The sequence below is a fragment of the Ahaetulla prasina genome, chromosome 3 (genome assembly GCF_028640845.1).
Source record: "Ahaetulla prasina isolate Xishuangbanna chromosome 3, ASM2864084v1, whole genome shotgun sequence".
Lineage (NCBI taxonomy): Eukaryota > Metazoa > Chordata > Lepidosauria > Squamata > Colubridae > Ahaetulla > Ahaetulla prasina.
The window spans coordinates 149,106,759-149,131,914 of NC_080541.1; the positions used below are offsets into that span (position 1 = coordinate 149,106,759).

The 25,156-nt window shown below is 35.9% G+C and overlaps 1 protein-coding gene across 3 annotated transcripts; it reads left to right on the forward strand.

Annotated features, from left to right (window-relative positions):
• Positions 1–1,046: 1,046 nt before the first annotated feature.
• KYAT3 (kynurenine aminotransferase 3) lies at positions 1,047–23,463 on the forward strand. 3 transcript variants are annotated; one of them, XM_058177510.1, is made up of 14 exons: positions 1,047–1,102; positions 4,541–4,641; positions 6,995–7,053; positions 8,253–8,397; positions 9,311–9,460; positions 11,418–11,504; positions 12,126–12,251; positions 12,368–12,488; positions 16,641–16,717; positions 17,698–17,787; positions 19,159–19,345; positions 21,268–21,341; positions 21,639–21,725; positions 22,207–23,463. In XM_058177510.1, the coding sequence occupies exons 2-14, from the start codon at positions 4,543–4,545 to the stop codon at positions 22,261–22,263; spliced, it is 1,359 nt and encodes a 452-aa protein (XP_058033493.1). In that variant the 5' UTR covers positions 1,047–1,102; positions 4,541–4,542; the 3' UTR covers positions 22,264–23,463. The 3 variants fall into 3 exon arrangements, with proteins under 3 accessions (XP_058033493.1, XP_058033492.1, XP_058033494.1); XM_058177509.1 differs by lacking the exon at positions 1,047–1,102 and adding an exon at positions 1,733–1,799; XM_058177511.1 differs by lacking the exons at positions 1,047–1,102; positions 4,541–4,641; positions 6,995–7,053 and having other exon boundaries at positions 8,264–8,401.
• Positions 23,464–25,156: the final 1,693 nt, after the last annotated feature.

Genomic DNA, 25,156 nt, shown 5'->3' on the forward strand with positions numbered 1-25,156 from the left:
GAGAGGGTCTCCTCAGGGTGCCGTCCGCCAAACAGTGTTGGCTGGCGGCCCCCAGGAGTAGGGCCTTCTCTGTGGGGGCAGTGACGCTCTCGAACGAACTTCCCCCTGGCCTACGTCAAGTGCCTGATCTTCGGACCTTCCGTCATGAGCTTAAAACACACCTATTCATTCAAGCGGGACTGGCATAATAGTGTTGAATTTTAATTTGGGGTTTTGTTAATATTTTAAAATTTTAAATCTTAATTTTAATTATCAGCCTTTTATAATTTGCTATGTTTTAAATGTTGTTTTTAATTGTATATATCTTGTGTTTTATTTTTGGCTGTACACCGCCCTGAGTCCTTTGGGAGAAGGGCGGTATAAAAATTTAATAAATAAAAATAAAAAATTTCAGACTGTTCAAGGAAGAATAATCTGAAATAATTCATATCTGGTGCAACACAGATTTAATTTTCCAGGACAATCTATAAACTTGAAAAAGACAGAAGACACCACTTTTTCTGGGTGTGTGTGTGTATGTATCAGATTGTAGCTTTAGTTAAACGATTTACAAGCTTAGTTCTCCTCTGCTAAGATTAGGAGGTATCATTATATGAAGAAAATTGCAACAGATTGCATTATCCGCTGCTTATACACTGTATATTGATGGTTTTGCTGGATTGTACCACGTATGCCTACCGAGGGGACATTACATGTTTGATTTCCCCCCACTCCACCCCAAGGACAACGCTCGCTACGCTACACATGGAAAACAATACTTTGTAAAAGCAAAGGCCAGCCGGAGTCTCTCATGCTAGCTTTTGGCGGGCCCGACAAGCATGCAAATTTGGTATTTGCAAAAAAAAAAAAAGGTGAGGGGGGAAGCCTGTTCAGTCTTATTTTTTGAAATGATTCTCTGAAAATAGATCCAGAACGATGGACTGCGATCTGGGCTTTGATCCCGGCCACTCTTGCCTCTTGTTAGGTGACTGTGATCAAAGGACTCAAAGCAAGCCGAGCCCATCCTCCCCGGCGATTAGCCTTTCTCCAATTTGTTTTCACCGCCTCTTCGGGAAGGACACGCCATATCCGGGGAAAGGGGGTTGGGAAAAACAAGTGCGAGGTAAGGAAGGACGCAGCGTGGTTGATTTGGAGGCAGAAAGTGCCAAAACTTTTAAGAGAGATCGTTTCTTCGACGTCGAGGAGACGTTAAAAAGCGGGTCCCCGGGGGCTTTGGTTCCTTACTTTCTGTGGTTTATAAAATTGCCTTTAGTCTCTTGCCGAGCGAAGAAGCAAGCAAACGAGAGGAAAATGGCCTCCTTGGGAAGTGGATTTTAAAAAAATAATAATCTGAGAATAAGAAAGTGGGAAAGGATTTGCAAAATTAGCAATAGATGGGAAACGCACCCTTTGGTAGAAGGCAGTATGGGTTTGATCCAGGGAGTTCTTGGAAGATTTGCTTGGCTTTTCACTCCTTTGCCTTGAGTAATAATAGAATAGAATATATATTGATATATTGATCATCAATTGTGTTGTAAATGTTGTCCCTTGATGAACGTATCTTTTCTTTTATGTACACTGAGAGCATATGCACCAAGACAAATTCCTTGTGTGTCCAATCACACTTGGCCAATAAAAATTCTATTCTATTCTATTCTAAAAAACATGTTTTGAGAGTGCGTGGAGTGAATTTTACTTTCTGCATGATTGCAACAGTTCCGTTACAGATAACGATTTTTTTTTTTAATCACAGAAGAGTTTGTGGAGTAGTGAAAATATTAAAGTCTTTTTAAAGAGACGAATGAGCAAAAGAAACCGAGGTGGGTGTCTAGCCCTGGCAATGAAACCAATGATATAAATGGGCATGAATGCAAACAGATGTTCTGAAATCATGACTTGAAATCGCAGAGTGCGTTCGCTGGCCCCAGAGCTCAGTGTAGAATATCTGTACTACATTGGGAGAATAGCAATAGCACTTAGACTTTGTATTGTATTCCATCCTTCACAGTGCTTTACAGTCCTCTCTAAGTGGTTTACAGAGTCAGCATTTTGCCCCCAACAATCTGGGTCCTCATTTTACCCACCTTGGAAGGATGGAAGGCTGATTCAACCTTGAGCCTGAACTGTAACAGTTCCTTTTTCCCCCCTTTCGTTCTTCAAAATCAAGGCCTGACTAAACTATTCCTTAATTAATCAGGATATCCCTCTTATTTAAGGGATCTATTGATTTTGCCCTTAGCACCAAACACTTTCCTGATCTGAATATTCTGGCCTTTTCCCTCTCTGTTCTGTTCTGTTTCTTGGATAACAAGACTTGGTGGAAAGTGAGAAAGATATGGAGCAGCATGGTTCACTTTTGAAATAAACAAGTGAAATAAATGGCATTGCATAATTTTATAAAGGTTGTAAACAGGCTGCTTAAGATTACATTTCAGGTTACCTTTACACTGCAAGAAACACTTAGGTAAGATGGGTGGTGTGGAAATGTCACAAACAACAAATGAATAAAATATGATGACTTGTATCTAACATTTCACAATGTATTGTGGGTTACAATCCTTGGGTTCCCTGGCATTAATATATATTCATAAACCTGTCATTCTGACAGATAACTATTTTCTTATAGGTAGGGCTATGAGTTTTCTGAGATCTACCCACCCTCCCCAAATTCTCACTGCTGATTTTTCCCTGCAAAATAATAACTGGAAGGGCATGTCTTGTATTATGCTTTGAGTTACAGTTCTAGCACCCAATCATCACCGAGAAATTTTATTTATATTTCATTTCCTTTTTGTTGTAAATGTAGTTACTGAGCTCAGCATAGTTATATGTCTTCTCACCATTTCAAAGCATTTTTCCCAGGTTTATTCTTATACAATTCCTGCCAAATTAGATTTGCAGCAAAAATAAGCATTACAGGATATAAGGGTCAGTAGAGTTCCTGGCCTTTGAAAGGAAGCAGGCTGTCTTCTATATTTAGAATAAAAATAACTTCAAGAAGCTGTTTGTAAATATGCCAAAACTGCTAAAAGTGTCCCTACTATTAACAGGGCACACTGTATTTGGAAGGGATGGGATTAAGGCTGGTACCTTGATGAACGTATCTTTTCTTTTATGTACACTGAGAGCATATGCACCAAGACAAATTCCTTGTGTGTCCAATCACACTTGGCCAATAAAAATTCTATTCTATTCTATTCTATTCTATATGTAGTTGGGAGAATGATAAAATAAATTGAATGCAGTGGAAATGAGTTACTTAGGAAATACATGTGATAACGCAAGAAAATACAAGGTGATAAAAGAATGAATGAATGTTGACTGATTAGTTAATCAATGTTAAACAAACGTGTTAAGATTTGGCCACATAAAAAAACCAGTATAAAAAGTAAAAGAATACATTGGTTGAGAGAAAGTGGAAAACTGAGAAAGTCATAGTTGAAAAATCCTGAAAAAGAGAGAGATGGGATATTTAAAGAGCAAAAGGTCTTACATGAGATAATTTAAGAATTTGTGGAAAAAGATAGTTTGTGAAGAATTGAAACGGATAAAATGAATGAAGTTGGTGTAAACTAAATTTATATATTGCTTCCTTTTTTATATTATGGCTTGCTTGACATAATATTTATTGCTTTTTGAACCTTGCATAAAGTTTGCTTAGCTTGAAAGAGTAACATGAGGAGTATACTATTATAAGCTAGACATCAGGACTCACTTTAGTTTTTATGAAAACCCATATTCTCAATACATAGACCCAATTCAATACTTCCTTAAAATTCTTTTTTCTACAAATCTTTCTTCAAAGGAAATTAAGCTAGATTATTTCAAACTTGATTTGCTGCCCCCCCTCCCAATTTAATTCAGAGATTTGTTTGGGTAGAATTGGCATAATTATTTCCAAATAAATACTGATAAATCATTTTTCTTTAAATGATGCCTTGTTCTTCCCTGATTTGCACCCAAAATAATCTGAAATCTTAACATGGTAAGACTAACCTTTATTTAATTTTTGTGCTTTGGGCCAAATGTAAAATGAGAAAGGGCAATCAATACAAAGAGAGTGCATCTTCCTTTTGCCTGTAAAACATTTTTTCTGTAATTAATTCCATATCGGATTTCCACTTTTTTTTTAAATAAGTGACCACTTGATTAATCTCTCTATTATTTGTTGTATAACTGTATATCTATTAAAACAAACAGTAATATTTTGCTCTCATCCATGACATTTAAGCATTCCGTTGTATAGCCACCCATAAATCCAAAGAGGTACTCTATTCTGCCAAACTGAGAGTAAGAGATAGCTTACCCATAGGGAAAAAAAATTCCCTTAGAGAATAGTCCCTAATCCAACAAGTGCATTAAATAGGTTTATGCCTTCTGATTTTCTCATGTTTCTTGATTTCTTATTTCCCGTTTATTATCTGTTGGTTGATAACCAAAATGTGTTATATAAATTTTTCTGTGTATGTTCATTTTAAAATATAGTAATGCAAGTTTTGCCTGTTAATTGCCTCTGTTGTGTCTCTGTTATTTTACATTCTTAAAACTTATTGTTACGCAGGAATGTTCTTAGCTCATCTGTACTTCAAGTGTCTTGGGATTAGAACATCTCTACAGAAGATTAATTATCCTTTGAGATGCTCCAGGTTTTCAACTTGCTCAGTATGTATTCAGTCTCTTCATAGATTTCATAGTTGCACGCACTTTTTGTTACATTTACTTTTGAATCACTAATGGCAGTTATCCTGCACTGCATAACTTAAATGTCTTCAAAAAGATTTCCTTACAAATACTGCCAATATAAGAAACATAATAACTTCAGTTTCTTATCTCATTTGCAGGCTGTACTGCAATATGTAAAAAACCATGGGAAAACTGGACTAAAATGGAAAAATAAATTTGGTCTTTCTGATCTTTTAAGCAGGAAAAGAAGGCACCTTCTTTTAGCTGGTTAGAATCAAGAACCAAAAAAGGAGGGAAAAACAAAGCATTTGATTGAGCATAGCAAAGAAACTTTTTCTGCATTTTTCTTTAATGTCTCTGAGGCTCTATTTAGATGTGCACTTGAGGTTCCCTCAGGTCTCTCTTTAAATGCAAAACAGTATTTATTAGACTAGTGATTGACATTGCTGGCTATTCATACAAGGCCCTTCTCAACACTTTTATGAGCAATCCAAGATGGTACAGCTGGCATAGATGTTCTGTGTGGATATCTCTGATGCAATTACTTTGAAGCCTTTTAAAACAAATTAAATTGGCCTTTGTGTGTCTTGTTACTTTTATGTTGGAATCTAAGACTAAGTGCGGCTCTGTCTACTAGCCTCCATGTCATTCTCTTAACATATCATTCTCTACATTTGGCATTTTGGTTACATAGTTTGTTTTAATATTTTTTTGAGGAACTGTTAGAATGATTATTAGTATCCTGGTATTATAATAAATGGTTTTGATGGTTTTGCTTGGTTTATACATGTTTTATAATAATTGTATCGATCCCAAAATTCTTAATAATATTTAAAAGATTGAGAGAGAGAGAGCTAGAATAACAGGTATTTTTTTTTAACATATTCTCTCATTTTTTCAGAATTTCGTGGTTCATTTGGGTTGTATGACCAGAGGAGTTCTGTACTTAGATTGACCATAAGCCAAGCAAAGAAATTTAGCAGAGTTATATTTTATAATGTTGCTGTACATAGATACCAGTAGATGCATAATACCGATTGTGCTATTCCCTTTTGGAGTAATAAATAGTAAGGCAAAAATATTAAAGGAATGCCATATTTTAAAAAACATTATGATGTTAGCATCCAGAAAAAGGTGGAAACGCATAATGCTATGAGATCTTAATAATACATTAAAATGTAGCTATGTGTTTAATAACCTATAATACATTTTTGGATTGTTTTAAGCCAAGGAGTTCTGTAGCGATGTTAAAAAAGTGTATTGGTTGACAATGTAAATGTAAATATAATTTTGTATGCAGATTATGACAATGCAGTGTTGGCCCAATATCTGACTGTTTTTCAGCAAATATTAGATATATTACAAACTATATATAAAAGCTGACAAATTAGAACAAATGCATGGTATACCTTTGTTAGAATTTGTATTAAAGATGGAGAAATGGATGGAGGCTGTGGTCTCTTGTAATGAATAAACACTTATTGAGAGAAATGAAAATGTGTTCTACTGTATTTGTTATTTGGAAAGTTAGTTACGTCAGGTGAAACACAAAAAGCAATTGAGTGCAGCTGGAATGGAGTCATGAAGTATGTGTGATAAAACAAGAATAGTCAGATCAAGAACAAATGAATGCTAAATGAATTTGGACTGAATATAAAAGCATTTGGTCAGTATGAAGGGAGCACTTTTGAAGTGGTTAGCCATATAAAGACAATGACTCAAGATGAAGTGGGGTGGGGGAGGAGAAAATTGTGGTTAGATTAAATTTGGTAGAAAAGTGAGAAATTCAAAGAATAAAGGCAATGTAGTATATCAATGTGCTGCAAGCAAGGTTAGTTTATAAGTAGTCCTCATTTAGTGACTGCCTTGTTTAGTGACTGCTGGCAGTTAAATTCTTCAAAATCACTTTTGTGTTTCTTCTTCCTCTTTTAAACTTATCCCTTGTTTTCTTTGACTACTTTCTCTCTAACTTTCTGTCCATAGAGATATATTTACAGTATTTTCCCATCCTCTTTTTTTGTAACAATCTTTACATGCATTTATTCTGAACTGCAGCTTCTTTCTCTTCAGCATCCGTCTCATATTTCTCCCAAGTAACCCTGTTCGAAGCAGCTTCCCAATTAATTTACTTACATCCAGTTTCCATTAATTTGTTTCTAGTGCTTTTTCATACAGGATGAATCTACTTTTCATTCTTGTTTGCGTCTTCAGTGTGAAATTCGTTTTATATTAGAATATAGTTGTAGTTTCAGCATAACATGCCATCCAATAATATACTCTTTTTTTGTCCCTAACAAAAGTCCTTTTGTCTCTGATTTTTTTTTGCTGCTAGGCCATGAACTTCAAGCATAAAAACGCTAAACGAATTGAAGGGCTTGATAACAATATGTGGTAAGTAATAATGAATGAAAGCATTAATTTAATCAATAGTCAAACCTCAAAACATTTCAGCTCTGAAGAGAATGTGTGTTAGGGTAACTAATTTTTCACCTTCATTTGTACCTTCAATATCACTTTGATTGCAGAAATCAGTATACTATGATTTGTATCATGAGAATAATTGAACTGCATGCTGCTGTTAAGAGTACAGCTACAGAAATCAGCTGAAAGGTTGGCAGTTTTCAGGATTTTTTTTCATCTTTTTTTAAGTTCTCAGGAGTTGGCATTTTTCCTGATTTTATCTTTATTAAATTCTATCCAGATATTTGCATTAAATAATACCAGAAATTAAATACAAAAAAACATTGATGATGCCTAAAGATTAATTTAGTGTACAATTAGAGGTAAGAATAAATGTATGGCCAAGAGATTGAATAAGAATTCTATCCATTAGCCACATATTTCATTATTCAATTATAGAAGGTTGTTAGGAATAAATATATCTGTAAGGGACTGAATAAGCCATGAATTTTCAATTTTTTTCAGGCTACAAAATCTGTTAACAAACAAACAAATAAATACACTTAGTTTCTGGAGGCATGAACAGCCTGTACTTTATAGTTTAAAAACTACTCAAAACAGGGTTTTTCCAATAGGTATTTAGTAAGATTTTTTTTACACAACATGTTTTCAGCTTTGCAAATTGAGTATTCCAAGAGGTAGTAGATGTCTACCAGCTTGTCTGATTTCAAAAAAGGATTGGACCTATTCTAATCTATTGCCATGGGGATCAATAACAATTAGTCTTGATGGCAGTGGGACTGCCTCTGAAGGCATCTCGGGAGAATAGTGAATTTTCTGATGCAGTTGGTTGGCCATTATGCAGCTTAATTTCTTTTAGTTCGAAAGGATGTTGTAAATTTAAAACAGATTGCTAAACCTTATGGAAAGTATTCCTCTGGTCATTTCAGAAATATCCCAAGTTTGAAATTGATTTTTTTAGGGAGGAAGGCAATCATCCGAAAAGCATTGGATACGCTTCCATTAAGGTTATAATAATTTCAGACTGTTTCAGACTATCAGAACAAAGCATTTGAATTTTTTTAAAAAATGCACACTGTTGCTATTTTTGTGTTATGATTTCCACAGAAGTGGAAATTCTAGTCTTTCCTGGGATTTAATAAGATTGCAATAATTTATGTGTTCTGTAGGGTGGAATTTACAAAACTTGCTGCAGATCCCTCTATTGTTAATCTTGGACAAGGACTTCCAGATATATCTCCTCCTAACTATGTCAAAAAAGAATTGGCAAAAGCATCATCGGTGGATAGGCTGAACCAGTACACCCGGGGTTTTGTGAGTGCGTTACGTGCCTGCCTCTCTTAAAGACCTTGCTTTAAATGAATAGCCTAGCCTGAATGTTTCTCAGCTGGTTTGTTTATATTTCTCAGTTTTAGATTCTTATTCTGAATAGAAATACAAGGTTCTGTCTTCACCACCGAAATTAGAGTTATATGCAAATGAAGTTAATTTCCATTTCATCCATCCGCACAATCTATTTAATACATTAAACTAAACTAGTGTGGATTTCCCAGAATTTCCCAGAGCACATTGCAATATTATTGTCCTGTTTGATGATGATAATAAAGCAACTTGCTTTGCAGAACTCAGTACATGCATATAATTAATAAAAATGTTTATATAAGTAGAGAAACGTTTTGATGGAATTGGTCTTGGTACATTTTCTTATGTTAGTTCATCGAACTTAACACTTCCCATCTTTTACAAAAATATATTCTGATATTTATATAGAAAAAATATTTTCTGTGAACTCCATGTAGGCATCAGGAAGGGCATCCAGCCAATAGATGCTCAGCTCCATCCAGCTGCACCAACTCTACCCCAAATAGGAACTACAGGGTCATAAAAAGGAAGTTATTCTAAGGCAGAGGTTCCCAAATTTTCTTGATTCACAGCACCTTGAGTGTTTCAGTATTTTTTTTGTGGTATCCTTCTGCCAAAACACGTCCAAACCCCCTGTTTTGCAAATGGATGTAGCAAAAATTTAAAATATCCCTCAACACACCTATGGGTTTGTTGTGATGTCTTGGGGCATTACACAATTTGGAAACTTACAACTCTGGCTGTAAGGATTTATGATCATATCTACTTATGTTTTGAACTAATGCATGCATCGCTCACACATAGCTGACATTTTTTTGTGTTTCTTATTAACTATTTTTCTCTTTTTTTAAAAAAATGTACTCAGGGTCATCCACCATTGGTGAAAGTCCTGTCTCAAGTGTATGAAAAAGTTTGTAGAAAAAAGATAGATCCATACACGGACATTCTGGTCACAGTAGGGGCATATGGATCCCTGTTTAGTGCAATACAGGGACTTATTGAAGCAGAAGATGAAGTAAGTCTTTGTAATAATCCCAGTTATAAAATAACTGGGTTGTATTTTTTTTGTTTTATTAAAAACCAGTGCTGAAATTAGATGAAGTTTCTCAAATCATTCCTTAATTTTTTGAAGTAGATATTTTTATCCTGCCTTTGTTACTTTATAAGCAACTCAGGGTAGTAAGCCTACATAATACTCCTTCCTCCTCCTATTTTCCCCATAACAACAACCCTGTGAGTTGGCTTGGGTTGAAAGAGAGTAATTGGTCCCAAATTACCCAGCTAGCTATCATGCCTAAGGTGGGAGTAGAATTCACAACTCCTGGTTTTTAGGCCAATACTTTATCCACAACTTCATACTGGCTCTTTTGATGCATAGAAATCTGGTTTGGGTTAAAGAGGATTTCCCATTCTACCCCCACCCCCGCCTGTTTTTTTTTTAATGGTTCTGTAGCTGTATCTGCAGGGTAATACATATAAATTTCCAAGTCAGCTTGACCTTAGAATAATGCTCTTTTGCTTTCAAAAATATAAAGTTAAAGACAGTTTTAAAAAAGATTTTAATAAGGCAACATTCTATCATGGACTTTCTAGCAGTCTACAATAGTTTTAAACCCATAGTCAAGTTTATTTCATGATGTTTAAAAATTGGATGTTGATTTCTTTAAATTTGAGGTATGATTTCACCTTCTTATCGTCTTTTGCTTGGAATGGTATGAGACTATGAATAATAAGAGTTTTCTTTCAGTTCTTGTAAATTAGAGGATAGATTCAAAATTAGGATATTTAAGTAATTTCATTCAGGGGAAATCTGACAATGAAAGCATGGCTTTTTATACACATGCCATATTCTCTCACACACATATTCTCTCTTTTCACTGTTCAGTTCTGTTGTCTCTGTTAGACAGTCCTTAGCCTGCAACTATTCATTTAACAACTGTTTAAAGTTACAATAGCACTGAAAAAAAAGAGACTTATCAACAATTCACTTACATAGTGACCATTGCAGCATCCCTGTAATTATAAGATCAAAATTTAGGCCCTTGGCAACCGGCATGTATTTACAATGGTTGCTGCATTCCTAGGTCAGGTGATCACCATTTTTGGCCTTCCCAGCTGGCTTCCGACAACCAAAATCAATGGGGAAGCCAGATTCCCTTAATGTCCTCATCATTCACGGAAGAACCGCAGGGATTCTTTTAAAAATGGTGGAAAAAGGAAGTAAAATCAGGTGTGGCTCACTTAATAACTGCCTTGCTTATCAGTGGAAATTCTGGTCCCAGTTGTGGTTATAAGTCAAAGAATACCTGTATCTCCAATTCCTTCAGTTTATCTCCAGCACACGCAATGCAGACATTACCTTTTGATCTGTTATTTTCTTTTTCCTTCCATACTTCTCATTTCATAGGAGAAAAAAACCCCTAGGGACAGAGTGAAAAGAGCCTAGAATTCCCTTGTAGCCACAAACTAGTTCTAGTTATCACTTGGGTGACTTTAGTTTCCCTACTGGTTTGCAAAAGTAACCGTGCTTTGCCTTCCACATGCTTTGCTGATGCGCGTGCTTTCCGCTCATCCACCCGGCTTCAAAAAGGTGCCTAAATAAGATGGCATAGAGCTAGGGCAGGTGGGCGGGCCTACCCGCGATTTCCGCTACCGGTTCGGGCAAACTGGTCTGAACTAGCTGAATACCACCTCTGTTACTGTTAATTGAGAAGATTCCTTTGCATAAGGTTTTAGGATTAAATCAACTGAATTGAATCTTCATATCAGGGGTGAAATGTAAAATTTGTTACTACCGGTTCTGTGGGTGTGGCCTGGTGGGGGGGTAATGTGACTTGGTGGGTGTGGCCAACATTTTTTTAAAAAAATGTGTAAAGTTATCATTAAGTCAGACTGAATACTACTTCTGATATTAGAAAAAAAGGTAGCTCACTTTTTAATTCTTTATTCATGTAAGCTTACCTTTGTTTTAGGTAATAATAATTGAACCCTTCTATGACTGTTACGAGCCCATGGTGAGGATGGCAGGAGCCAGGCCTGTTTTTATACCTTTGAGAAACGTGAGTACTGTGGTTTTGATGACAAGGGAAGAATAGCTGAGAGAAACTTCTGAATTGTCTTTAAAGCTTTGTGGGAAGAAAAGAAGGGAGGGATGAATATACAGAGCTTGCCTAATTCATTCTTACATTTTGAAATGTGATAGCAATTATCATTCATATTTCTTTACCTTAAACATAAGAAATTAAGAAAATATTTGCTTCAGAATTAATTAAAATGGTTGGGGCTACAGGTGCATGTCCTCTTGTGATATGGCAAGCAATGGAAGTGCCCCTTTTTGCCTTGGAATCCATCAACTCAAATCTTGGAATAGGCCCTTCTTAAAAAACATGTCAAAGTAATTGACAGGCATTTTTCAGTAAAGTTAAAAAAATAAAAGAGTGTTTTACCCTTATGAACCTCTTTCATATTTGCCCCCTTTTCGACTTTATTTTCCCCCCAAGAAAATACATTCAGTGTGAGGGAATGAGAGAGAGAGAGACAGAGAGGTAGAGACAGATCTAATTATTTATCATTCATTTGATTCTATTTGTTGGATCTGGATAACAATGAAATCTATCAGCTTAGGAAATTTGGCACTGGGCAGTCTTAGCAGTTAATAAAATATGTTCTATTTATTCCAGAAATCTGTGAATGGAGAAGTTGCTTCTAGTGCTGACTGGATCTTGGATCCCACTGAGCTTGCAAATAAGTTTAATTCCAAGACCAAAGCTATTATACTGAATACCCCTCACAATCCCATAGGAAAGGTAAGCATCCTGTTTTGAAATTTGTTACACACACACACACACACACACCACAAACACATATATTTAAAGTATATATTGAATATACTGATCAACATGTTTCTCTCTTTTCATTTTAGGTCTATACAAAAGAAGAGCTCCAGATAATTGCTGATCTCTGTATTAAATATGATACACTGTGCATCAGTGATGAGGTGTACGAATGGCTAGTTTATACTGGAAATAAACATATTAAAATAGGTACTAAAATTTAAAATGGTATAAATGGTACATGATGAGAAACCTAAATATACCTTTTAGTCACTGCTTATAAGAAATAGGTTTTACCTAAAGAATGTTACACAGTAATTTTTGGAAAAAAAATCAGTAAAAAGTATATATTTTAAAATATTAAATATTTTGAATTTAGCTGCTGAACAAAAAGAAATATGTTTATATCTCCTTATATTTTGTTTTTCAGAGTGAGATGGGGCAGCATATAAATTTAATGAATGAATAAAGGAATGGATGATTAAATAAATAAATATTTGAGAATATGGCTGTACTCATATTAGGTAATGCTAAGCCTGTATACTTTAACCAGGATGTGTTGAACAAGGTATAATGGTTTGATTTACATATGATAAATCATATTGGGTAGATTTGCATATAATTCTAAAAAAAAACTTTTTGTTTTAGAATTATATGCGAAACCACCTAGAGCTATAGATAGGGTCTAGGTCTAGGACAACTCTCTGTGGCCGACTCACTTTGGCCCACACACCACAACCAGCTTGCTGCGGGACAATTCAACATAGGATAACTCAAGAGGGACAAGTGAATTGCAGCAGGCCTTGTCTTGCTTTAGATTTGGACCTTCTCAAGTTAGAAGTCCCTCAAAGCTGGGGTGAGCTGCAATTCTGGTTGTCCCTTTCTTGAGTTATTCCATGTCAAATTGTCCCGCTGTGAGTTGTCTCCGTGCAAGTCAGCTGAGATGAGATAGCTGCAGCGAGATGGCCAGGGAGAATTGGCTGGGGTGAGTTGCCCCATTCTGCCCCCCCCCCAATTTAATGAAATATTGCCTGTTAACTATAGCAATTTTTTTAAAACGCAAAAATAACAAAACACTCCGCACACCTTTAGCTTCAGAAAATAATGTTGAAGAATATTAAATATCTGACTTAAAGTAAGTCATATGATTCAATGAAATGTTATTGTTACTATATATGTAAATGTTACATAATTCAATGAAAGAAGTTCTCAAGCTGAATTGAACTTACATGCATACATCAACATCGTTTTCTTTGCAGATATGCAGCAGGGTCTTGTCACATTGCCTTCTTCAAAGCTTTCCCAATCTAGTTTGCAGCTTTCTGGTGATGTCTTTTCCAGGTAGTAATCAAATCTGACCCTGCGTAGTTTCCGAGCCCAGACAAACTCATCTAAACATTATTTGATATGATCAAATTGTGCTATTTTATATGTTTAAATTATTATGATGAATTACTGTTCGGCTTCTCCAAAGGTAACTGAATATTTTAACTCCTAATTTTCTTCCTGCTGGCAGAGCTCCAAAACATATAGTTGCAAAATGATTACTGTATGACATCCTGCTCCAGATAGTGATTTACTGTTAGTACTTTAAACTCCATCAGTTCTAATTAGTTATACATTCACCCAGTAGGTGGGATGAACTGATTTGCAAGGTTTGATTCATTTGATATCAGAAAAAGAAATCCCTCTGGTTATTTTTACAACATATGTTTCAGAGCTTACAGTTTTTGGAGGCTTTTTTTTTTTCATTTTACTTTGGATGAAATTCTTTTTCTTTCCATCTTTTTTCCAGGCAGTGGAGGTGTAGGTAGATCTTGGATACACTTATTTGTTGTGTGTCTGAGCCATTCAGGCTTCATTACTTTCATCCACTTTGGATGGTTCCACACAAAGAGTTCTTTGTTGCATTAGTCAAAAGATTTTGTGCAGCCATTCCATTCCCCCCGCCCCCCCGCTTAGCTGATTTTTAATGGAAAAAAAAAGAGAAAAGAAACAGTGGCAGGGAAACATGAGAGTTACAAAAAGAAAATCATTGGTTGCAAAATGAAACCATACATTCATTGAAATGTCTATGAAAACATTCACACCATAAAAGCCAAATCTCTGAATGCTAAATTATTTTCATAAAAATAATAAGAGTTGGAAGGAGATGTTGTGGTCTGCCAGTGGCCAGCAGAGCTGGCAGCAGATTCGGATAGTGAGGAGGTTGGGGGGGAACGTGGGCCAGTCCTGGAGTCCGGGGAAGGCTTGGACGAGGGGTCTGTGTCGGAGGCAGGGGGGGGGCAGGGCCATCTGGTAATTATGTGCTGCCTCCGGAGCCTCCGAAATCTGACATCAGCGAGGCAGAAGAACAGGGGGAGCCTATTCCCAGTGCGCATATGTGCAGAGCTGAGAGGCAAGAACAGTTGACAAAAGGGGCAACTCAGGAGTAAGGCTTGGAGATGATTGGCCCCTCCCATAAGACATAAGAGAGGAGCAAATGGACGTGAGCCTTTGCAGGAAGCAATTTGTTCATTCTGGTCGGTTCAAACTCTGAGAAGCTCCATTTGATTCTGTTCTCTGTTTGGCCTTGTAAAACTAATTGGCAATTAGGTCTCTGGCAACCTTTCAAGGAAGATAAAGGTGGTTGCTTATCAGCATTACCTTGAAAGACTGTAATGACCAAAATTCACAGCCTAAATAAAAGAGGGTTTTTTGGGACTAAGCCTGTGATTTAAGCTTTCTCAGGGAGCTTAGGCCAGAACAGGAGAAGTTATGCCTCAGTTTAAATGCATCCAGCAATGGGGGAGCTTGTTGCTTCCTTCCCTAATTGGTTATTTCTGTTTTGCATAACCCATAATAGGTTTGGTATTTATTATGTGCTATAAATCATTAATGAAATTTTATATTTAAATGGGAATTGAAAACTGCTTGTTGACAAAATTAATTGAATATTTTCAGTTGGTATTACTACCATTTATTATTCAACTAAATTTATATGCTGCCTGAATCCCAGTGATTCTGGGAGGTTTACAAATAGTTAAAAGCGTAAAAAAAGAAAAGAAAAAACATTGCAAAACAAAGATGGCTGAGATAACAACTCCAGATGGGATACAATGAAAATATAAAAAGGGAACTTCAATCATAATTGCCAAAGGCCTGAACAAAGAGATCAAATCAGCAAATACTGTTTCATTGCATTCTTATTTTATAAGATTGTATGTAAAGAATGTCACATTCTTTACGTAAATTTATTTTTCTGTGTTTTGTGAAAAGTGTGTATAATCTCATAAGGTATTTTTATTGCACCGCATAGAATGCATAGAAAACACAGTATAAAACATTTCAGATGAAGTTGTTCATGTACACTTCTTTCTTCTTGGTCACTTTTAAGCAAATCCCATGGAACAGTTTCAGATCGTAAAACTTAGGTATAAACGACAGTTATATTTACAAACTGAGCAAACTATTCCTCCCTTTCCCCCCCCCAGAAAGCGATTTTTCTTTTGCTTATTTATTTTGTACATGGAGTTTATACAAAGAAGAGAACATAAATCCTCTCCCTAGAGACAGAGTTGTATTAAGTTTCTTATAGTCCATCAATTGAAGTGACACATGTATCATGAAAATGAATATTGCATCAATTTGCAGCATCAGTTATAATTCTCCAATACCTTCTTAATAGAGGCTGTGAGTGATAGTACATGGAATCAGTACACGCTTTGTGCTGTCACCAAGATAGTTTCCTTTACTGTAGTGTAGAATACTAAATCATTTTTCCTTATCTGCCTTGTGCAAAATGGAAGTTGTGCTGACAAACTTAATGCATATTGTAAATGAGAATTCTCCTGATAGCTCCATAGGGATAGTGCTGTATATTGTCTTACTGATACTATTTTTGAATCTGATTGGATATGAAAACCCGTTCAGTCTGTTGCTTCATATAACATATGTGCTGTGATAACCTTCGTTATTTAAATCTACTGCTAAAATGGAATAGCCAGCTTTGGAGCCAACTATCCCAATACATTACAAATGTATTGGCACTCCCCTAATAACTAGCCAACTCCTATTAAGACTGGTTTAATTCAATGCTAATTTGTATTACAGAAAGCTTTTATTTTACATATCCTTGTGAACTTTAGAAAAATAATTTTATCTTGCCAGATATTTTTCTTCCAGTTCGTTACTTACAGCTCTGAACTTACTTGGTTGATCATAAATACAATTATTTCTACCCTGTGATTTTAATGGATGTTTGTAAAGTGAAATTTGGTTATCTCTGCAGAATGTAATTACTGAATGGTGACTATGTACCAGAAGGGCAAAATATAAATTTTCATAAATAAAATATCAATTAACTTGTTTTAATATGAACAGCTACTTTGCCTGGAATGTGGGAGAGAACAATAACAATAGGAAGCGCTGGAAAAACATACAGTGTAACTGGCTGGAAGGTAATGGACTTAGTTAGAGATTGCTTCCATGAAAAGTCATATGTTGAGGTAGTGTTGAATTAAAACATTGACACTAGTGAATGTACACCGATATTTGCAACTTATATACGCCCAAAGACATTTTAAAAAGTTAAAGGCTGGAAAGGACTGAACTTAAGAGATTTTTATTATCAACCTTAAATAGTAATATATGCCCAGCTGTATATTTCATATGGCAGTTCTAATTTGAATTTAAAAATGGGTACTACTGAATGAAGAACTAAATCTAATTCTACACCATGCTTTTGCATGGCATTTTGATCTTCTTCACAGTTCTATTGAAAATATACTGGTGAGATTTGGGACATTACCACTATAGTGAAATAATATGAAAGGTTGTATTCAGAAATGAAAATTGAGGAAATTCCATATATAAATCCTATATGTATACAAATAAACTTTAAGTTCTCTGTTAAATCTCAAATGGGCATGACCCATTTAATATGTTAACATTTACAGCTATTGTGGAAATTTATAGAGACATAAATGATGTATGGATATATGTATATTTTAAGATGATTATATATGTCACTTGTTTATAAAATAGATGTTTAATTCTAGAAAGTGTAGCTTGGTGTGTGTTTGTTTTTTAAAAAAGTCTGTTTTTAAATAAAGGGTTAGCTGCAGAATCTCTGATTCGATTGTCTTCCACTACCCAATAATAACTTCCTAAAAGATTTAGGGAGAAAATTTTTCATCAACTGAAAGAAAATTCTTCTTTAAGTGTATCAGTTGCCTATCAGTGACTGATGGGGTTTGTGTGGGAAAATAAATGTTTTTTGTATATTATAAGTTTTGTGAATTTATCTGCAAAGCAGGCACAATGTATATATCTTGAGATAGATGAAAGGAGCAAATGCCTGAATGCGTCCTAGCATTTGTTGTTTTGTAAATGTAAGGAAACAGTCAACAAGTAATGCATATTTTATCTTTCATTTCAGCTTGGTTGGTCTATCGGTCCCTCACATCTGATAAAGCACTTGCAGGTTGTTCAACAAAATACCATTTATACATGTGCAACTCCATTACAAGTAAGTACAAAGGCAGACAAAGGAAATGTTGTTTTTTGTAAAACATCTTGCACATTTGGGAGGTCAGAAGTATGGAAAGTATGGATTTAAAATGGATAAGAAAGAAATGTATGGATGCAAACTGTAAGTGGGTTATCTGATTCCCCCCCCCCAATATAAACGATGCTGCGTTTCAGTGGTTACAGGGCCTAGACATATTTGAATATAGATCTTTTTAACATTTATGTTATATTGTGTTTTATTAATTTGTGTGAAATATTAATGTATTGCAAATCAATATAGGATATGCCATATGCTAAATAATAACAGTAAGTGAGTTCTTTAAACGAATAGGCCCAGTGTGAATCAGCATTGGACTAAATAACCATTTCTCTGTCATCTGAGAAAATGAACTGAAATAGGTAGAAAAGAGTATCATTTTACAATATTTTGCTAATGTGAAACGTACCCAGTAGTTTTATAGACAATTATATCTGGTAAGACAATTTTGAATTTATCCAGTGGTTTTATAGACAATTTTAACTTGCCAAAGCGTCACCTATATACAACCTTTATATTAGAGCGTAGTGTTCTGTATATTTGTGGTTAGATTCAAGTTTTATAACTATTTGGGACACTTCTTCCTTTTGTGAGGAAGAAGAGAAGAAGGTGAATAGATGTCTAGATTTTATTCATAATTAAAAATTATGAAATGGTATTGTAGATCCCTTTATAATTTTATATTATTCTAAAACCATAATCCTGGTTAAACAATTTGGAGTAATATTATTGAAAAAAGTTGAACACAGATACAAACTGAATTAATTAAAACAATGGGGCTGAAGGTTGAAAGAAACAAAGTCTTCAAACAAATGTAGCCCGATAGAAGAATGTCCTGATACGTTTCTTGTTAATGGAACATCCATTGTGGTGGGCACTCTTAGCAAAAAACAATTACAATTTTGAGCTTTAAAGATTTATTTATTTATTTATTATTTTATTATTTATTTATTATTTAGATTTTTATACCGCCCTTCTCCCGAAGGACTCAGGGCGGTGTACAGCCAGATTAAAAAATAGTACAATATACAAATTAAAACAAAAGTTAAAATAACATATTCTATAAATGGCCAAAAATTTAAAACTGTCAAATTTGACCCATAAAATTCATAAAATACCCCAATTAAAATTATTAAAATTCAAAAGTTTAAAAAATTAAGCCAGTCCCACTTGGATAAACAAGTGCGTTTTCAATTCACGGCAAAAGGTCCGAAGGTCAGGTAATTGACACAAACCAGGGGGTCACATTGTTATCATTAAACCTTGATCTCATAGGCATCTTCGGTTTATGTTGATTATTTCAACTTTTTCTTAACGGGTTTGGCTTTTCAGGAGGCTGTAGCCCAAAGTTTTTTGCTAGATTTCAAACGCATGGATGATCCAGAATGCTATTTCTACTCCTTGCCTAGAGAGCTGGAAAGTAAACGGAACCGAATGGCTCAGATGTTTCTGGAAGTTGGACTGAAGCCTGTTATTCCCGAGGGAGGATATTTTATGATTGTGGATGTGTCCACATTAGGTTGGTGACATTCTTAATTTATGGCAGGGAGGAGTTTATTTTCACCAAAATTGAAGCTGTATCAGAAAGATATATCGTCTATACAGGTGATTACAATTGAGCCCCAAATTTTTGTTGCTAAGCTAGGCAGTTAAGTGAGTTTTGTCCAGGAGTGAAATCCAGCAGGTTCAGAAAGGTTCTGGAGAACTGGTAGCAGAAATTTTGAGTAGTTCGGAGAACTGACAAATACCACCTCTGGCTGGTCCCAGAGTAAGATGGGAATGGGGATTTTGGAGTAACCTTCCCCTGGAGTGGGGTGGAAATGGAGATTTTGCAGCATCCTTCCCCTACCACGCCCATCAAGCCACACCCACCAAGCTATGCCCATGGAACCGACAGTAAAAAAATTTGAATTTCACCACTGGTTTTGTCCTAGTTGCCGCAGTCATTAAGTAAAATACTGCAGTTGTTCAGTGAATCATGCAGTCATTAAGGGGTTCCCCCATTGACTTTGCTTGCCAGAAGCTGGCTCAGAAGGTTACAAATAGTGATCGGGGAACAGTGCAGCTGTTGTGTCTGCGCCCCCCGAGCTGGCCCTGCTGCCAGAAAGTGACTTGGAAAGTGAGGGGGAAGGGCCGTCAGGACTTACCTCAGGAGCACCGGCTTCCCTGGCTCAGCTCCAGGAGCCAGAAGCAGGCCAGGTGGAAGAAATAATGAGGCCTCCATCCCGACTCTTCCCCCCCCCAGGCTACGCCTGCAGACCCAGCTGACAGCAATCAGGCTTGGTTGAATCCTAGGTTTCATAGGCAGGAGAGGAGGGAACAACAGAAGCAAGGGTGGGGCAGGCCTAGGAAGTGCTGAGTCATGGAGCCACACCCCACAGGATATAAAAGGCAGCGAGAGCTGGTGTGTCTCCTTGTAACAGGCAAATCCACTGATTGACTAGAGCTGAAGTTTGTGACTCACTAGCGTTGTGGAAGATAACGAGGGCTCTTGGCAGACGCTGGCTCTTTTGCCGCCAGAGCTGATAGTGCCGGCTAATTAAGCCATCATTCGGACGGAGGTGGAGGAGAACAGAACAGCAGCTGTCATGAATACATGCCAGTTGCCAGGTGCTTGAAATTGATCACATGACCATCAGGATGCTGCAACATCGTTAAGTGTGAAAAATGGTCACAAGTCACTTTTTTCAGGGCCATTCTAACTTTGAACGGTCACTAAATGAATGGTTGTAAGTTGAGGACTACCTATAGTGAAGGCTACCTGAGTTCTGGATTCTGAGGTTTCGGACAGTAAATGAAAAAAATATTCAGGTTGATGACTTCATGACATTTAGTGTCTTGCAGATGTACACCATAATGCTCGTAAGTGCCAGGCTATTAATATTGTATGGTGGGTCCTCAAAATATTTCTATGTACTAGTCTGCATAAAAGGAAAACGTTAGTATACTGCAAGGGTGTCAAACTTGATTTCATTGAGGACTGCATCAGGATTGTGTTTGACCTCGGGGGGTGCAGGGTGAGCGTGGCCAAGGTGGGCATGGCCAGCTCAACATCACTCGTGTTGTGGTGGCCTGAGTGCTCTCCCAGTGAAAACAGGCTCCTGAAAACAGGCTCCTGTGATGGCTTCCTGCAACCCTCTGCCAGAAAAAATGGAACTCCCTCCTAAGCTCCATTTTTGTTGGCAGAAGCACTGTGGGTCGGTCCTATGGCAGCCCCGCGGGCCATATCTAAGGACCCCGCAGGCTAGATCTGGGCCCTGGGCCTTGAGTTTGACACCCCTGGTATATTGCTTCAGAGGAGATATAGGGAAAGGAATGCAACAAAACAGTTCCCACATTATTTCTCCAGCTTAGATTGATTTTGTGTATCTGCAAACTGTGGAATTGTCCTACTTGATGTTTCTGAACTGGAAAATAGTGTTATTTATTTATTTTTTAAAGGTATAGATCTGTCTGACATGGAAAAAGAGAAACCTTATGATTATAAATTTGTGAAATGGATGATTAAATCTAAGGTAGGTTCTGATTTCTTTTTCCTTCCTATTTCAATTATCCAACTATGATATTTTAAATAAAATTGAAATGGCTCATCCCGATATATAGAGGTGCAATGGAAAGTTATATGTCCATAAATGGACAGAACTTTTTATCTCCAACTGCGGACCTTGGCATTGAATATAAGAAAACTGTTCCTTAGCAGAAGCAAAACTTGAAACAAAATGCATCATCAAAAAACTTCATTTAAATAGTTGCCACATACAAAATCCTTTTTAATGTATTGTGAGCTTGTAATTCTAGTTTGTTTTTTTCAGAAACTGTCAGCTATTCCTCTGAGTCCATTTTGTGGCCCAGAAACCAAAGGTCAATTTGAAAAATATATACGCTTTTGCTTCATCAAAGTAAGTTCTACAATCTTTTGATCTTACAGAATTTCCATTTTTTTGTTTTCTAATTTAACCATTTAGAGCATTTTAAATATTGCTACTATTCATTTCCAAATCATATTTATAAGATTCACATTGTGTTTTTCTAAGCCCCAAAATGCTGCTTGGAAACAAAACGCTGTTTTGATTCTAAAGTATTAATTTGAATATGGAAGACTTTTCAGGAGTAGACTGTTGAATATGGTCATTATCTTCCTAGTAAATTTCTGTTTTTCATTACTCCATTTGAGAATGTGCATATTGCTGCTGATTACTTGACTAACAGCTGGGTCATTGACAACCATTTATTTATCAAGAGTAAACTGAATTACTGGTTTGTTATAAAGATGACATTCACGGTACTGTAACCAAATCACTCTTCCCCCTCTCTGCTCTTTAATATCTTATATCATGAAAGAAAGTTGATTTTAACCTTCATGGCATTCTTTGTTGGCAGAAAGACAGCACATTAGACGCGGCAGAAATGATTCTGAAGAATTGGAAGAAACAATGACTTATAAATAAACAGCTTCAATCATCCAAAAGAAAAAACAACTACCCAACAAATTATTTTTTTTAAGATTGCAGTTTGCTGCCATCTGCTGGATATTTAGCATTAATAATTGAAAGGTGTTAATATTGGTATCCTCCAAACCAATAGTATTTAGAGTTCTATCTAATTTTTAATATTCAGTAAAATATGTAAGTATTATTCTAAAGCAGTGTTTCTCAAACTTGGCAATTTTAAGACACATGGACTTCAACTCCCTGGCTGGAGAATTCTGGAAGTTGACATCCACATGTTTTAAAGCTGCCAACTTTGAGAAACACTTAAATTTTAAACTACTGTGTTCCATTATATTGGCTAGCAAAAGCTATTCCACTTTTATTGCATGGCAGATAGTTTCTTTTTGTCTTTCTTCATTCAAAAATGTCAGCATAAACTGGTAATTGGCAATAGAGAATATAGTATACAATCTCTTAGTGTTTGAACAAAAAGTACAGCACATTTTCATGTATTATCTGTTGTATATTTATTCATACATGAAATAGGAATAAATTAGGTTGACACTAGCATTTGCAAAATAAAATTCTGTTCAGTGTTTTCCCTAAACAAGTAAAACTGCACCTATACAATTTAATAGTAAATTACCAGCCTTTCATTTTTAGCTTCTTGCCTAATACTATGACAGAATTCTTCAAGTTCAACCTTTAAAATATTAGGTAAAATTAATTTCTCCAGATTGTAAAAGCCAGGATTACTGGAGCTTCTGACATTTATAATGGAAACATTCTGGAGATCATCAGGATAGAAATCAAAGTACATAATTGTTACATAACAATAAATATTATGTACATAATTGTTACATAAACACTTAATAAATGAAATATGTATGCAGATATAATTCTAACACATAAAGCTAATAATGTAATAGAAAGAATTTAAAAGAAATATAATGAATTCTAGAAAAAAGAAGCTAGATTATTTTAGAATCTGAGTTTTTCATCTCCCCATCTTGTATAAATTGGGTAAGCTCTTTGATCTTGTTAAAGTTCATGATACAAGATGTGTCATCTGTCATAACTGGCTGTTTCCAATGATTACAATTTTGTGTTATCATATTCTTTGAGAACCAGTTAAGAATTGACAACTAATTGTATGGAATGAAAAATTGATTTACTTAAGAAATCACTAAAACTGCTTAGTCATAAATCTTACCTGATTATTTTTTTTCATTGATTTTATAAATGCGCAAAAACATACTATGTGCACTAAACCAACAGGTGGCAAGAAAGTAGGGGCAGTCAACACAGGTTATGTAGACAGTAAACACAAGATCAATCCAAATGGACTCAAATGTCTATACACCAATGCACAGAGCATGAGGAATAAACAGGGTGAATTAGAAATTCAAGTAAATGAGGGCAGATATGATATTGTTGCCATTACGGAAATTTGGTGGGATGAAACTGACAAATGGAACATACAGCTAGAGGGATATAAATTATTTAAAAGAAATAGACCAAATAAAAGAGGAGGTGGAGTTGCACTATATATAAGAAATAACTACATCTCTACAGAAATAGAGCACAACAATGATGAAAATCATCTTGAATGTATTTGGGTCAATATAAAAGGGGTGAAAAACGATATTGCCATAGGTCTATACTATAGGCCACCCAACCAAACAGAGGAAGTAGATGAACTTTTTGCTAGTCAGCTAACTAAGGTATGTAGGAAGCACATCACAGTAGTAATGGGGGATTTTAACTACCCTGACATCAACTGGGAAACAAACTCTGCACCAAGTGGAAGATCCAACAGGTTCCTAACAAACCTAGCAGACAACTTTGTTTCCCAAAAATAGAGAAGGCGACAAGGGATCAGCCATATTGGACTTAATTCTCACTAACAGAGATGAAATGATAGAAGGTGTTGAAGCTACAGGAACCTTGGGGCAAGTGACCACGCTATATTGGAATTGACTTTAAGCAAATACAAGTAGTAGAACAAAGTCAAACTAGAGTCTTGGACTTTAAGAGAGCTAATTTCAATAAACTTAGAGAGAGCTTGAGAAGGATTCAATGGATGAGAATCCTCAGGGGGAAAACAACTCAAGAAGCTTGGGAAATTTTGAAAAGTGAGATTATAAAAGCACAGTCTAACACAATACCAATGAAGAAGAAAATAGTAGATCTCAAAAGAAACCAGCATGGATGCATAAAGAACTATCTGACAAATTGAAAGACAAAAGGACAAATATAAAAAGTGGAAAGAGGGGCAAATAACTAAGGCAGAATATCAGCAACAGCCCGAGCCTGTAAAGATGAAGTGAGGAAAGCTAAGGCTCACAATGAACAAAGGCTAGCGACAAAAGTAAAAATAACAAAAAGCTTCTTCCAACATGTTAAAAACAAGAAAAAGTCAAGGAAACAATTGGCCCATTGCTGGGAGAAAGTGGCAAGAAGATGACAAGCAACAGGGAGAAAGCAGATCTACTTAACTCATATTTTGCATCTGTCTTTACACAAAAGGAAAAACAATCCAACCTATCAAAACAGCACTACAAAAACAGATTAGAAACACAAGTTAAAATAGGGAAGAAAATGGTAAGTGAACACCTGTCTACCCTAGATGAGTTCAAATCACCAGGACCGGATGGATTACACCCCAAGGTTCTGAAGGAACTGGCAGACGTGATTTCAGAACCACTGAACTATATCTTTCAAAGATCCTGGAGCACAGGGGAGCTGCCAGAGGACTGGAAAAGAGCTGATGTAGTTCCCATCTTCAAAAAAGGAAAAAAAACAGATCCAGGAAACTACAGACCTATCAGCCTGACCTCAATACCGGGGAAGATTCTGGAAAAGATAATCAAGCAACGAATCAGTGAACACCTAGAAGC

What these genes read in the sequence shown, in the direction of transcription:
- KYAT3 (XM_058177509.1), top strand. An exon ending in CCAGGTTTTCAACTTGCTCA is followed by an intron (nt 4,642 to 6,994) that starts GTATGTATTCAG and finishes TTTTGCTGCTAG; the next exon opens with GCCATGAACTTCAAGCATAA. An exon ending in ACCAGTACACCCGGGGTTTT is followed by an intron (nt 8,398 to 9,310) that starts GTGAGTGCGTTA and finishes AAATGTACTCAG; the next exon opens with GGTCATCCACCATTGGTGAA.